This window comes from Eublepharis macularius, chromosome 12 (genome assembly GCF_028583425.1).
Source record: "Eublepharis macularius isolate TG4126 chromosome 12, MPM_Emac_v1.0, whole genome shotgun sequence".
Lineage (NCBI taxonomy): Eukaryota > Metazoa > Chordata > Lepidosauria > Squamata > Eublepharidae > Eublepharis > Eublepharis macularius.
This window is the reverse complement of record NC_072801.1, coordinates 74,992,080-75,007,689: the sequence shown is the minus strand read 5'-3', so window position 1 is coordinate 75,007,689 and position 15,610 is coordinate 74,992,080. Positions and strand designations below refer to the sequence as shown.

General features: G+C 39.6%; 1 protein-coding gene across 1 annotated transcript; it reads left to right on the top strand.

The window, feature by feature from the left end:
• The first annotated feature begins 4,655 nt into the window (after positions 1–4,655).
• LOC129339951 (vomeronasal type-2 receptor 26-like) lies at positions 4,656–15,245 on the top strand. Its single transcript, XM_054994514.1, has 5 exons — positions 4,656–4,943; positions 7,427–8,275; positions 9,864–10,091; positions 12,681–12,807; positions 14,344–15,245. Exons 1-5 carry the CDS (start codon positions 4,656–4,658, stop codon positions 15,243–15,245), a joined length of 2,394 nt encoding a protein of 797 aa, XP_054850489.1.
• The last annotated feature ends 365 nt before the right edge of the window (positions 15,246–15,610 follow it).

The window sequence follows — 15,610 nt, the reverse complement described above, 5'->3', positions numbered from 1 at the left end:
ATTGAGCGGGCAGTGGGAGATCAGCTACAGGTGTTCCTGGAAGAGACCTCTGTCCTGGACCCATACCAGTCCGGGTTCCGTATGGGTCATGGGGTGGAGACAGTGTTGGTTGCCCTCACGGATGATCTCCATAAGCACCTGGATTGGGGCAGGTCAACGCTGCTCATCTCGGTAGACCTTTCAGCAGCGTTCGACACGGTCAACCATAAGTTGTTGGCCCACCACCTCGCTGATGTGGGAATTTGTGGGATGGCCTTGCAGTGGCTTCTCTCTTTTCTCCATAGTCGGAAACAGAGGGTGGCACTGGGGGAGAGACTGTCCCCACGCCGTTAGAGTGCAGCGTCCCACAGGGGGCGATACTCTCTCCTCTTTTGTTCAATCTTTATATGCACCCCCTCGCCCAGTTGTATCTGTTGATGGGTGGCCGACCTGACTCTGCCCCTGGCACCCTGTTGAGAGCTCTGGAGACCATGTCTCTGTGGGTAGAACAGAGCAGGCTGAAGTTGAATCCCATAAAGACAGAGGTCCTGTATTTGGGCTGTGGATTGTCAGAGGCAGGGATCCTTCTCCCAACCTTGTGCCCATACCATCGGTTAGGAGTTTGGCCGTGATTCTGGATTCCTCCTTGTCTATGGAGGGCCAGATCGTGGCTGTGGCTTGGGCGGCCTTTTTCCACCTTCAGCAGGTCTGGCAAATGGTGCCCTACCTCTTGGCCCAGTACCTAACGACAGTGATCCATGCAACGGTCACCTCCAGGTTAGACTACTGTAACTCGGTCTACGTACAATCACCCTGGCACTTAAGATATACCTACATAGCACATGTTTAGTGACTTTTAGTCCCTGATGGGTTTAGGAGTCGAAAAAGAACTGTTTTTTTCACCGATATCCTTAGGTCACTCTACTATCTTGTTGGCTGCAATAATTGATACAATGGGATTTTTAATTCCAAAGACAGAAGTACCTTAGGTGCAGCTTCTGTCATCAGACAGATATTAACTGGAAAGCTGGATCACAGGAAGATACATCTTTCCCCAGAATAAAAAGTATCTTCTCATTTCTGGGTGCTACTCCCCCTTTTTGTCCTGCTCTTATGCCTGTAACAACTGCTTGGTGGTAGAGAGTGCCCTCAAGTCACAGATGAGTTATGGCAACCCCTGGTGGGGTTTTCATGGCAAGAGAATATCAGAGGTGGTTTGCCATTGCCTGCCTCTGCAACCCTGGTCTTCGTTGGAGGTCTCCCATCCAAGTACTAACCAAGGCCAACCCTGCTTAGCTTCTGAGATCTGGCTCAGTTGGGCTAACCAGGTCAAGGCACAGTAATTAAGCAAGCAAATGTTTGCTATGGTTGCTAATGGCTCAGAAGATCAATGGCCTATCCTTTTGACAGAGGCTTATAGTGAGGAGATTTGATCTTCAGCAAATACAATGTAAAAATATTTACCTCCATTGCATATCAAACTGCTATTAAAAGGATCAAAATGTTATTAAAAGGATGGCTAGAGGTACCAGTGCAAAAGCTGGAAACACCAGTTTCCCTCTTGCCAGCATCTCCTCTATCTCCACAATGGTGCCTCACTGTCTCTGGTTGTTTAGACAATGGACAGTGGAATCCAAAACAAATTTACGCCCTTCTAAGTCAATTGAAGTCAATGCACTTAGAAGGCTGTAACTCTGCTTAACATTGCCCTGTAAAATGGCTGCTTCTCCATGTTTGGGAGGGAGCCATTCTCCATTCTCTCCTCTGATCCAGAAGAGGCAAAGAACAATGGACGCCCCTATTCTCTGTTCCTTTCTGCTGATAGTCCATACGACTGTGATTAAGTTTGGGGGCCACTTTGGTTGCCTTCCTAATCATATTCAAAGTCCCAGCCTCACTGGTGTATAAGGCATACCTGATAGAGGAACAGAGTCAGAGGGGGGGAAATTCTTCCTGATTTTACCCAAGGAAGGGGGCTGGAGGCAAGAGATATTTAAAGGTATAGGTATGAGTTCATTCAGGATATGCAGCAATCTTATGGATAGATCTACTTTGTAGCTGGCCCCATTTTTTTTTTGGCTTTTGCAATCTACATGGGGAACAAACTTCAGAATTAGATATAGGGATGGCCATGTGAGTCCTCAGGGTCAATATCCAGCTTACATATTGTGGATCAGAATGCCATTTGTTTAATAACACTTATGTACTGCAACAGATTCTGACCATGGCTTTGGATTGCTTTGAACTTTGACTCTCCTAAAGTCAATTCCATCATTACAAACTCTAAACCAAAGGAGTCCATCGTGTCCCCCTAAGGGCAGCAGTAATTAGACCTGGAAAAACAAGTGAAGTGTCAGGAATAATCAAGACTCTGTTGAGGCAATTATTTCCCCCTGCAATTATCCACATCAATGAAAATTTTTCACCTGACCCAAGCTGCAGTGTCTTTGCAGAATGTATCAGAAAATGATATTTTAACAATCAAAGATATATAAACCTTTTTGTCAATAACAACTGAGAGAAAGCATAACAGGGTTCTGTCCATTGGACTTCTCACGTTTAACTTTGATGACTCCCATATAAAACTGTCGTAATTGCGAGTTCAACTGGTTTCCCTGCTAGGATGGCAAAGCTAATGATGTGGCTGTTTCTATTGCCCTTTATCTCATGCCAAATATGTAAGGGGAAAAGCCCTAACAACGAACCTGTTACTGTTCCGCACGAATGGTACCAGTCTGGAGAACTCCTCATCGGTGCGATTGCTTCTCAGACTGTTTATACTCTTCACACATTTTCTTTCAGGGAACATCCTTCTCAAGACCTTTTTAAAGAGAGAGTGTAAGAATTTTCCCCTCCCTCATAACGGATTCTGGTTAGCTCACAAATTCTATTGTTTGTGTACACAGGTGGAAGGCTGATCTGAGTTAGGAAGTGGTAGGCCCGGCCCATCTCAGGGTTGATTTTACATTCTTGTGCATTCAGCTTAGTTTGTACAACATCTGGGTTTTCTTTTCCAATATCAGAAACGCCCTCTGTTTGGAAGGTGGAAGATGGGGCAAAAAAGAAGACTAAGGGCCAAGCTACACATGACGAATGACACTTGAACAGCAAGTGTATTTCTCCCTGTTCACTTGCCCTCCACTCAATTCACTTGCCGTTCAAGTGTCATTTGTCATTTGTAGCTTGGCCCTAAGTGTTCATTTCCATTAACTGACATGCAGATTTACAACAAAGTTATCAAAAAAAGAGACCTTAATTAATGGAAACAAAAACAGACCTTTGGGAATGAGATCCATGGGACATTGTAAAATGCATTAACATCCGAAACATCGGCAATCGACAAGTTAAGGTTAGAAGAAAAAAATGGGCAAATCAGATTTTAAACTACTGAATAAGGATTACTTTGGAAAATTGGTGAATGTAAAAATCTGTCAGAATGAAGAACTGAAACAATTAAGCAACACTTGGAGCTATTTTGCATAGCACTAATTTTATGATTTTAATAATTTTCAGACACATTAATTTAAAACAATTTTTGTCACATATCACAAAAGCTGATACCAACCTATGCTAGGGAAAATAATAATTATAAGGAAAACTTCTCAGCTTGGTGACCAATAATACTGTTGTCTGACATAATATTGTATTCTTTATAGGAAAGTGTTGTTAATTTCCAGTTCTTATTCTCTTTTTATTGGTATTTTTCATTTGCACATTTTCATGTCTCCTTTTGAAGTGTTCTGGTATTCAATCATATGATATCATTTGGTTTTTCTTTCTTTCTTATGTTGTTATAATAATCAAACCTGATAAAATTTGTTTCTCCTTATTTGGGGAAAATGTAGGTGAAAGTTCCTTAAATAAATTTCATAAGTTTAACTAAGCTTCAAACATTGAATCTTTTACAGAATATTTCAAAATGTATTCATATGCCTTTTTTCTACTGTGTTTTCAACATACTTCTTGTCAGTTTCATGTACCTTTGATTTTTAGCTTTCAAAAGGTCTCCGGTAGATCTGCAATTTGATTTCCTAGGATTTTTAAAAATAAAATTTACATCTGGAGATAATTGCAGGTAAAAGGTTATGTAGCAACATTTCATAAAGTCATTTCAGAATTGAATTGGTTGCATAAGGCATATGAAATAATTTAATAATAAAAAGAAACCGTAAATCAGAGTCTGAGCTTCAAGCTCTGAAGTAAAGCAGGAAGTGGTAATGATGACTTCATAGCCAAAAAGGGTAAAATATTAAAATATTGTCATTCAGTGGGGTTACTGACTGTGGCTGAATGAAGAACTACAAATATGTTTAGGTTTGGCCTTACTTCATTCTGAGATTCTCTTCCCACCCTTTAGAACTGACATTTTAAGCAGAAAGGAATGACAGTAGAGAAAGCTAGAGAAAGCTCTTTTCTTTGATGACATTCCAGTGTGGTAAAACTAAAAAGGAGAACTCTGTCATTTTAAAAACTAAGTAACATATTGGAGTTGAAGAACCACAATTTGCTATTTGGATTCAAATTCCAGTACTTTAGCCACTCAGCAATCTCAATAATAAATGGTAGGATATCTTTGCACCTAACTAAGAACCAACATGGACCACCAGTATGGTGAAATGATTTCATTTAAAGTAAAATTATTATAGAAATGATTATTTCATTCTCTTTTAAGTATGATGATAAAGTACTACCAGCACAACCTAGCACTGGCATTTGCGGTCAATGAGATCAATGCAAATCCCCAGATCTTGCCAAATGTCACCCTTGGATTCCACATCTATGACAGCTACTTTGATATGTCAATGACCTACCGTACTACTCTGGGCCTGCTCTTCAAATCACAGAGGTTTGTTCCAAACTACAAATGTGATACACAGAAAAATCTCTTAGCCATCATTGGGGGACTTGATTCCCGGACTTCCTTCCAAATGGCAGAAATCTTAGGACTCTACAAAATTCCACAGGTAAGATCCATCCATGTAATGTTGAGTGATTTCACAAAAAAACACTTGCAATTCAGGGAACGGTTTTGAGAGAAAGAGGGAACATTATGACTGACAGATGAATCATCTCTTGGTTGATGTTTAAAGGAAAAACAAAAAGTAGAATACTTCACAGAGTAGGAGAAGAAATGAAGTACAGAGCTAGTGTAAGAAATTGTTTTGACATTTCTTTCCCATGGCTATTTTCCAGGAATTGCACAATTTTCCTGTTCATTGAAACACGTGAGGGAAAATTGTCCTAGGTCTCTAGACACAAAGGTACACTACTAGAAGAAACTTCCTCCACCAGTGAAATATGCTTCTTTCAGCAGAGAAATCCTAGCAGAGAAGGAATGGGTTTTTCTTAAACTGAAATTTTAATAAAAATCCTTAAGGAAATCTAAATGGAACAATCAAAGATTAATGAATTGTCTTTATTGATGCTTAAGGATGCAAAACCAGACAGTGAATCTATCTATGAGAACAATTGAGAATGTTCCAAGCAGTCAGTATAAGGTCTTAGAAATGTATTTATTATTTATTAATTTATTTTATTTTTGTCATTTATATTCTACCTGAAGGCGGATTGCATAGTGTGAGATTAGTACAATCAGCAGCAAGGACAAGGACAGGAATTTCCATACAGTTTCAAGAACCTTTCCATAAACAATGTCATAGGCTATATGAATACAAGTTTTAAAAGACTTATCATTAGCAAGGATCCAATACGGGGTTGAAGAATTGCTGGAACAGAGCATAGTCAATTCTAGGAGTTATATTAAACAACATAAAGCATGAGGAATTTGCAACCAGTCTTCCTTCCGTCATTGGCAAAAAGTCTTTTAAGAAAAAGGTGAGAGTGGTCAAGTCAGCTGTTTGGACGGTATACTTGTGTAAGCAATGGATTGGTTTCTGGGATTTTGGTTCTGAAAGTACCATATGGGCAGCTTGCTTGCAGGAAAATTAGATTGCTATTCTATGGAAATCAGATGATTTTTTTTGTTTATTAATCAAAGTGACTTATACTTGATGACAAACACAAGTATGTTTAATAAGTTAGTGATGTCCTTTTGCACATTTTAAGGAATGTTAATGTTGAAAGTTTGAATCCCTATATATTAACTTTTTTCTCACTTAAACATGCAGAACTGAGTAGTTTTGAACTGCAGTGTGTACAATAATGAATACCCCATGCATTCTTTCAGCCCAGTATTTTCTCGGTTAACTCCAGGAAGCTCTTCAACTTCCTTCACAGTCCTGAAACATTTTAAAATGGCTTTTGAACTGGAGGGGGTAGGAGAAGGATAGCTCTTAATACTATGAGCAGTTAATGCTCGGTCTTTCTAAATCCATTTTGATAGTATTAACATAAATAAATTGTGTTATGACTTTTTTTGTATCTGGACCCTGTATGTGGAAATGAAATCAAATTTATCATTGCATTTAAAGAATCAGACTACTTCAGTTGTCAAGTGTTAAAAAGTTGCAGAACCTGTTTTAAAAAAAAATGAGTTACAAAATGTGATATTTATGTTGCTATCAAATTTAAAACTACATTTAAATACTACTTACAACATACAGTTTGAAGTTAGTGTCTGATTTTTCTTAGGTATTTACTTACTTAGCTCCAATATATGTCCTCTATTGGGTTTTTTGTAGTTTTCTTACTTTTCAATTATTCACGTCACATGTATATATAAATTGTAACTAGAAGGAATCTAGCCTTTGTTCAAGACCTCTAGTAACAATTCCTATGTTAATAAAACTCATAAGCAACGGCTCTCAGGCTCACCTGGGGGACTGGATTGCGGGCGTTGCGGGGGAGGCGAGTGGGGAGATGGCATGGTGTCCGCCATATTGTGGAGGGGCGGGGAAAGACCAGGGGCCAGGGGTCATGCCCAGGTTCATCCGGTGCAGCCCCAGGCCTGGGAAGCTGGCCCCCGCCCTTCAGCACTTAGCCCATGGCGGCAGAAAAAATCCCATAAAGCACAGGTAGTATATGGGAGTACGTATTTAAAGCAACAGATCATATGTAAGGCAACATAATGGTGAGGTTTATGGTACCTAACTCATTAGTGAAACATCTGGGACCCCTTTCCTACAATACCACCCTCCTAGCTGAAAAGAAAGCCTTTCTGAATAATTCGATTTTGCATTGTTTGCGGGAACCCAAGAGTGTGAGGGCTCTCCTGAACTACTCAAGGAATATTTTGCTCTCTTCACACAACATAAGCAATAATTAGGAAACATCTACACTACAAAGTATATCTTTTTAATGTCAAGTCATTAGCATGGCTTTGCTCAGGCCTGTTGGACAAATGAGCAATGTAATTAAAGTAAATTGAAATTTTGGACACTGCTTGCAAAGGTTAATATTCTTCTTGCTGGCAAATCCATCCAGCAGATTGAGCAGACACAAAACCATACATGGTCTCCAAACTCAGCTCTCAAATCTTTTCTTTTAGATCACGTATGGCTCATTTGTCTCAAAGGAGAGGGATGCAATGGAGTTTTCATCCTTTTACCGCACAGTCCCAAATGAAGCCCAACAGTACATGGGAATTATCCGATTGCTGCTCCATTTTGGGTGGACGTGGGTTGGCCTCCTGACTGCAGATGATGATGGGGGAGAGAATTTCTTGAAGACCCTTGAGCCAGTGCTTTCCCAAAATGAAATCTGTTTAGCCTTCACTGAAAGAATCCCAAACCAAGGACAGTGGGATATGTTTGGAGACATTGCTAATTTACTCTATATTATATATCAACCTTTACAAGATAAAAATGTGAACACTTTTATCCTTTATGGAGGATCTCTTACAATGGTATCACTGAATATGATGTTATTTCTTGGATATACTGGAAATGTCGGAAATGTATCATTAAGCAAAGTGTGGATTTTAACTGCTCAAGTGGATTTCATCTTATCTGGAGCTCTAAGGAACTGGAATTTTGACTTATTCCATGGTGCAATATCATTTGCAATTCACTCAAATCAGCTCCAGCAGTTCAAGAAATATCTTTCTAGTATGAAACCTTACCAGGAAAAACAAAATGGGTTTCTCAAGGAATTCTGGGAGCAAGCATTTGATTGTTCATTTCCAAATCTCCACGGGCCAATACAAGTGAATGAGATGTGCACTGGAGAGGAGAGACTAGAGAATCTTCCGGGGGCTATTTTTGAAATGCACATGACCGGTCACAGCTACAGTGTCTATAATGCTGTCTATGCCATATCATATGCTTTGAAGGCCATGGCTTCATCTAACTCTATGGGTGGAAAAAGTGTTCAAATCCAACATCACCAACCTTGGCAGGTAATGCTCCTACAGTGAGATGTGCTTTGTTGTCCACAAGTTTTGTGAGTCCTTCCTGTACTCGTATCCTAACAGGTATACATAATATTCTGCCATATATAATTACAAAATAGCTGAATTTTCTGAGCACAGCGACTACATAAAATACTATCAGCCAAGAAATCTGATTCAGAATCTTGGCGTGTGGACACCAACACTTGGTTGATTTCAGACTAATCTTTTCTGCCGAAATTATATCATTAGTTTTCTCCATTAGATGACACATCATTCAGGTGATGTCACTACAGTGCAGTTTCTCTGTTATATTTTTTTCCAATTTGTCATGACCTTATTTGTTCTGATTTTTAATGCAATTGCAGTACTAGCTGTGGTGACATGTTCTTCCACAAGGAGAAACTTCACATCTCTTCTTCCTTTTCTTATTTGCTTGTTCACTCTGTCAATCTTTCAAGAAAAAAAAAAGCAAAACACTTCTGGTATCTCCAGCTCAGTCCTGGAGAAATTAAGAGAGGAAGGAACTGGAGCGGAGAAGGGCAGAGAAGAGTGCTTGTCAATAAGAGAGACAGATAAGATTGTCCTCCTCCTCCTCCTGAATATAAGAATTGTAGCTAGGGTTGTCAGATTGCTTTAAAAAGTGAACTGAACTTGGAGTTCCTAATGCTCATTCAAAGATTGCGCTCCTAGGGTCGCCATGATTATGTCACTCCAGCGTGATGTCATCATTGACCACTCTCCCCATGCACAGGAGCCTGGGTAGGCAAATGGGCCTGCCATTTCTGGGGCATGCCAGAGGAGGCTGGGCTACTGGTCGCTCCTCCAGTGCTCAAGCGGATGGGTGGACCTGCCACTCGTGGACCTGGTGTGCATGACCAAGACCTGGTTGCCAAGACTGGAGATCAGGTGCTGGAATTAGGGGTGAAGGTATAAGGTGGAGGCACTGCAGAAAGGTCACCAGCTCATACATGCCAGCCAGCCAACCCTCCTCCCCGACATTTATACGTCCGATATTTTAACTGTATTTCTCTGGACAGTCCCAGAAAAAATGGACAATCTGGGAGAAAACAGAACATACCTAATGGTTGAACATCATGCCACGAAAATGCAGCTGCTTAGAAATCACTGCTTGGGATTTACCATGGCTTAAACAATTGTTTCCTTAAATTTCTGATTGTGCCATAGAGGGAGAGAACTATATATTCACACATATATGCATATAACTGCAAATCTATTTGATTGACGATTAAGAGTGCTACAGAGAAACTGACAGATGAATTTCAAGATGCAAGATAAATGGTTCTTAAATGATGCTTGAAATACAAAGTGTGTGACATGTAGGAAATTTATAATTAAAGAACCATTGCCTTTGTGTGGAGGAAAAATGTATTCCCAGTACACCAATGAAGCTCTATTCTGGGTAAACATTTTTATGAACTTGCTAGATTGGGATATGTGACGTGGGATATTTATGATGATGTAGTGAACTGCTACAATCCATTTTTCCTTGGATTGTGGATATGTAATAATCTGCAAAGTGAAAAAGAACTCAAAAGTGCTAGGTACATTTGTTTTCTTCTCTCTTTTCAACTAGCTGCACCCTTTTATTCAAAGCAGTTCTTTCAACAATTCTGCTGGAGAAACAGTGTCTTTTAATGATAAGAAGGAAATAGAAGATGGATTTGACATCATGAACATGGTCACATTCCCCAATAGGTCCTTTCTTAGAGTCAAAGTCGGCAGAGTTGATTCCTCTGCTCCCAAAGAGAAACGGTTCATTATTCATGATGATATGATAGTGTGGAAAACAACATTTAACCAGGTATGAATTCCAGGCTCATCTCACGATTCATTCCGTTCTCCATACAGGTGATTTGGTGTTTGGAACTTTCCTTTGCTGCGTAACTTCTCTGTGTCATGCATGATCACACTGGTCTATGATAAAGACAGAGCCACAGTCAAGACTAAAAACAAACAAAAAAACCCCGAAGAAGATATAGATCAGATATTCCTATTCTTCATAAAATTTGAAACTCTATGGCATACTTTCCAAGGTCTTATTAAAAGATTTATGAGGGAGTCAAATACAATTACTTAATGGGTATATCTTAAAAAGTAAATTTACAAAAAAGGAAAGGAAGGAAATAGAAGATGGATTTGACATCATGAACACGGTCACATTCTCCAATAGGTCCTTTCTTAGAGTCAAAATTGGCAGGGTTGATTCCTCTGCTCCCAAAGAGAAACGGTTCATTATTCATGATGATATGATTTAACCAGGTATGAACTCCAGGATCTTTTCAGTATTCATTCCATTCTCCATACAGGTGATTTGGTGTTTGGAACTTTTCTTTGCTGCATAACTTATCTGTGTCATGCATGATCAGACTTTTCTAACATACAGCCAAATCCACAAACAACTCTAAAAAAGAACTAAAGAGATGTGTTTTCTTAAGATGTCACATATTCCTATTCCTCATAAAATGGGAAACTCTATAAAATACTTTCTAAGTCCTTATTAAAAAGTTATTGAGGCAGTCAAATCTAATTACTTCATGTATCTCATTTGGACATCCATTGACCATTCCTGCTTCTGTGGAATATTTTCTGTTCCCTTTTAAATAAATTTGGTATCTGTATCTATTCAAATCTATTTTGATCAAAGAGAGATTAGAAGAGAGGAGGGGCAGGAAGGAAATTTCAGAATTTTACTCTGTAGATACTCAGAGGAAAGCAATCTCTTCCCAAACCTTCCTATCTTCCTACTAGGAAGAGCATTTTTGTCTGAACAGGAAATAACTGCCGTTACAGAAGGGTGCAGAGAAATCAAGGAGAAAAGAAAGCTAAATCCTTCTTTTAAAAAAGGGGAGGGGAATCAGAGGAATTAAAGTAATGTCAGAAAAAGATAGTCCCTTTTCTATAACAATCTGGACACTACTAGCAGATGGCAGCTGCTGGATATAGTTCTCTGCACCATTTCAACTGCTCCTCTCTGTTCAGCAGCTGGAATAGTGCCCTATTAACCTGACGGGTAATTTTAGGGATAGAATTCCCTTATTGGTCCCCATCATGGGTAACTGGGCTCTATAGTGAAGTCAAAGCAACCTATTAAATTAAAAGAGAAATAAACAGAGATGAAGCATGAAAAGAATACACATTTCAATATCTCATGGATTTTGAAAATTGTTTTCCACACCTATGATAGAGAGTGGAATGCAGTTTTTGGTTGAATACTCTCATTCGTTCGTTCGTTCATTCATTTATTCCTGTGATGCCTCTCCACACAAACATGGCCCCCAAGGCAGCAAGCATCAGAACACTAAAACATTTGAACATTAAGACATTTCAAATAAAGTATATAAAATAATTTCATAAAAACATATAACCACACATAACACCGAAACCAGAGAGAACGGCTGATATTAGTCATTAAAAGTATGCGAAACAAAACGGAAAATTAAAATGGAAGAGAGAAACTCATCTCTCCAGGCAGGGAGTTGGGGTAGGGGGCATGACCAAGAAGGTTCTTTCTTAGTTTGCCACCCACTTAAGTTCAGATAGCATAGGCACCCAATGCAGAATCTCTAAAGGGGACTAGAGGTGGTGGGTAGATAAAGTATGCTGGCCCCAAGCTATATAGGGCTACAAAGTTCCCTTGATTTGTAGGAGCAATGGGGGAGCAGGAGCAATGGGGGCGCCAGTGTATCTGGAACAAAACTGGAGTGATATGGTCCCCCCAACTCACCTCAGAATGTTCTGGCAGCAACTGTATGCTTCACATAGCTTCTGCAGTTGTTTTCTTTGGTCTCCAAATTTTCTTTACTCCAGAAAGGGATCGGGAAAAACTTTTTCATTTAAACTGCTCAATTGTTAGAATGTTGTGAACCCACCACCCACCCATCCATTATTTCTTCAATACATTCTTATGATGCCTTTCCACCCAAACACAGCCCCCAAGGCTTAGATGGTTACTATTAGTCATTGAAGTACGCAAAATAAAATAGAAGAAGTCTTCTCCCACTGGTAGAAAACAAAAATAGAGGGAGAGAAACTCATTTTTCTTGGCATAGAGTTGAGATGGGGAATATGACCAAGAAGGTCCTTTCTTAGTTTGCCACCAATCTAATCTCAGATGGCATTGGCACCCAAAGCAGGATCTCTGAAGAGGATTGGATGGATGGTAGGTAAGTTATGGAGTGATATAGTCGATCCAACTCCAGAATATTCTGGCTGCAACAGTCTGCACCATCTAGCTTCTGTAGTTGTTTTCTTTAGTCTCCAAACTTTTGTCAGTCAAGGAAGAGACAGGGAAATTCTTTTCAACTCAAACTGCTCACTTGTTTGAATACGAACAACAACAACAAAAGATCTATTGTATCCAGTCTTAAATATCTCTCCTGTTTCTGGATAGGGTCCTCCCCTTTCTGTGTGCAATGATTACTGCCGCCCTGGTTCTCAGAAGAAAAAGAAGGAGGGGGAGAAATTTTGCTGTTACAATTGTACTCGTTGCCCGGAGGGGAAGATTTCAAGTCAGAAGGGTAGGTGATGTTTTATGTTTAATTCCCGAGCAGTCCGGGGTTGAGTCACATGAACATTTTCCAAACTATTACTTACTATTTTGTGAAATTGTGCATACAATGCACCACACATTTATAAATCATTGGACAATATCATCATCAGGATAATTTCTGTGGCAGAGAAAGTGACCCTGTCAAACCTGTGTCTTCATACTCATCAGTGGATGAGATATCAATCGATAGACACACATGTTTAAACTGATGACCATTACCTGATAATCCACAGACAGAAATCCATAAAAGAGATAGGGCCAAGCTACACATGACGAATGACACTTGAACGGCAAGTGGATTGAGTGGAGGGCAAGTGAACAGGGAGAAATACACTTGCCGTTCAAGTGTCATTCGTCATGTGTAGCTTGACCCATAGTTATTATATTGAGTAAATGATTCTTTGGTAATCCTTCGTTTGCAATTCACCCAATTTAGTTCAGTGGCATGGGAAACTGAATGCACTACTTTCAATTCATAATATGTATTTGGGTGCCCACGTCAAGGGAGCAACGCCTGGAGATAGTTTGCAGGATAACAACTTGCCAAAATGTCACAGGTCTCTGAGCATTTTTTTTGGGTACAGGCATATAGAATTCTGTATGGTTCTATTATCCCAAACATCTCTTGATCGACAAACATACATAAATATCTCAAGCTGGTAGAACAAATGGTTTATAGCCATTCAGTGAGAGCTCCTCCATACACCAGGTTTCCTGCCCAAAGATTATATCAAATTTACGAATAAAATTGATTGCACTGCCCCCCTCATTCTGCACCCCCCCTTAAATTCCATGAAAGTAATAAAAGACCTTGTCTACTGGTAGGCAGACCCCGTACCTTGTATAGGGCTGATTTACCTACCTGGCTACTAATGGATGTGCCCTGTACACATTGTAAAGGACTGGATAATCTAGTCATGCTACTGGCAATAATGTGCCCCAAACCCCCTCCTTATCTAGAAAGATGCACCCATTGTTTCTGTATCAAACTAAGACACGGAGATGTCAGGTCTAGTAAATATGATTTGTTGATTTATAAAGGTTTGTGAAAAGACAGGATAAGCACACATAATTGCTTTAAATATAAAAATAAAAGTATTAATAAAATATTAATATTAATGATAGATAGATAGATAGATAGATAGATAGATAGATAGATAGATAGATAGATAGATAGATAGATAGATAGATAGATAGATAGATAGATAGATAGATAGATAGATAGATAGATAGATAGATAGATAGATAGATAGATAGATAGATAGATAGATAGATAGATAGATAGAAAGAAAAACCAGGCCTACCACCAACACAACAGAAACAACAAATATGCTGATCATGACAAATTACAGCAACCAAAAGGCCTTCTCAGTTGACTACTTCCATATAGAGCAGAATCATTGAAGTATTAGCATGAATATCTGCCATGCTGCATCACAAAACACCTGAGTTATACCCGAATTGACAATAAGACAAAACCTGTTTCTTTTTCTTTCTTTTTCAGACATGCTCGACTGTGTAAAATGCCAAGAAAACCAATATCCAAACAAGGACCAAACGGGATGCATCCAGAAAGTTACAACTTTCTTGACATTTAAGGAACCTTTAGGGATCAGTTTAACTGTATTAGCTGCAACATTTTCCCTTATCACGGTTTTAGTGCTAAGAACTTTCATTAAACACAGAGACACACCCATTGTCAAAGCCAACAACCGGCATATCACCTACACTCTCCTGGGATCCCTTCTGCTCTGCTTCCTCTGTCCGTTGTTATTTCTTGGAGAACCAAACAAAGGGACCTGCTTCATCCGACAAGTTGCTTTTGGCATCATCTTCACAGTGGCTGTTTCTTGTGTGTTGGCCAAAACCGTCACTGTGGTTGTCATTTTCATGGCCACCAAACCAGGGTCCAGCATGAAGAAATGGGTGGGGAAAAAGCTGGCCAACTCAATTCTTCTTTCTTGTTCTCTTGTTCAAGCAGCCATTTGCATGGTGTGGCTAGGAAGCTCTCCCCCTTTCCCTGATTTAGACATGCAGTCTCTGAGTACAGAGATGGTAGCAGAGTGTAATGAAGGGTCAGCCATCATGTTTTACATTGTTCTGGGCTACTTGGGACTTCTGTCCCTCATCAGCTTGACTGTGGCTTTCCTAGCCAGGAAGCTGCCAGACAGTTTCAACGAAGCCAAGTTTATCACCTTCAGCATGCTGATCTTTTGCAGTGTTTGGCTGTCTTTTGTTCCAAGCTATGTCAGCACCAAAGGGAAGTACATGGTAGCGGTGGAGATTTTCTCTATCTTGGCCTCCAGTGCAGGGTTGCTGGCCTGTATCTTTTCCCCTAAATGTTACATTGTTGTTCTGAGGCCTCACCTGAACAGCAGAAAGCAGCTAATTAGGAGAAAGAATTGAACAATACAAGGTTCTTATACTGTGACTTCACCCTTCTGCTGGAAGCCTGATATACCACATAAGTCAATCAAACAGGCCACTTGTATGCTCCAAATGACCTCAATGAATGTGCTACAAAATCCCGTATTTCACTCATCACCCTACGATTAGCTGTTTTATTTATTTTATTACACTTGTATTCTGCTCTCCCAGAAATCAGGCTCAGAGTGGATTTATAGAAATGATTTTTTTTCCTATCGTACTTTTGTTCATTGACAGTTCTTAGTAAGTAATGGAGCTGAATGTGAATGTAGTTCAATTGTTAAAGAGACTTGTGACTCTTTAGATGTAGTCAAAATGCTACATATGAAGTTGTACACAACAGT

Coding starts and splice junctions, on each gene's coding strand:
- LOC129339951 (XM_054994514.1), top strand. CDS start 4,656: ATGATAAAGTACTACCAGCACAACCTAGCACTGGCATTTGCGGTCAAT. Junction 4,944..7,426: donor GACTCTACAAAATTCCACAG/GTAAGATCCATC, acceptor CTTTTCTTTTAG/ATCACGTATGGCTCATTTGT. Junction 12,808..14,343: donor GAAGATTTCAAGTCAGAAGG/GTAGGTGATGTT, acceptor TTTCTTTTTCAG/ACATGCTCGACTGTGTAAAA.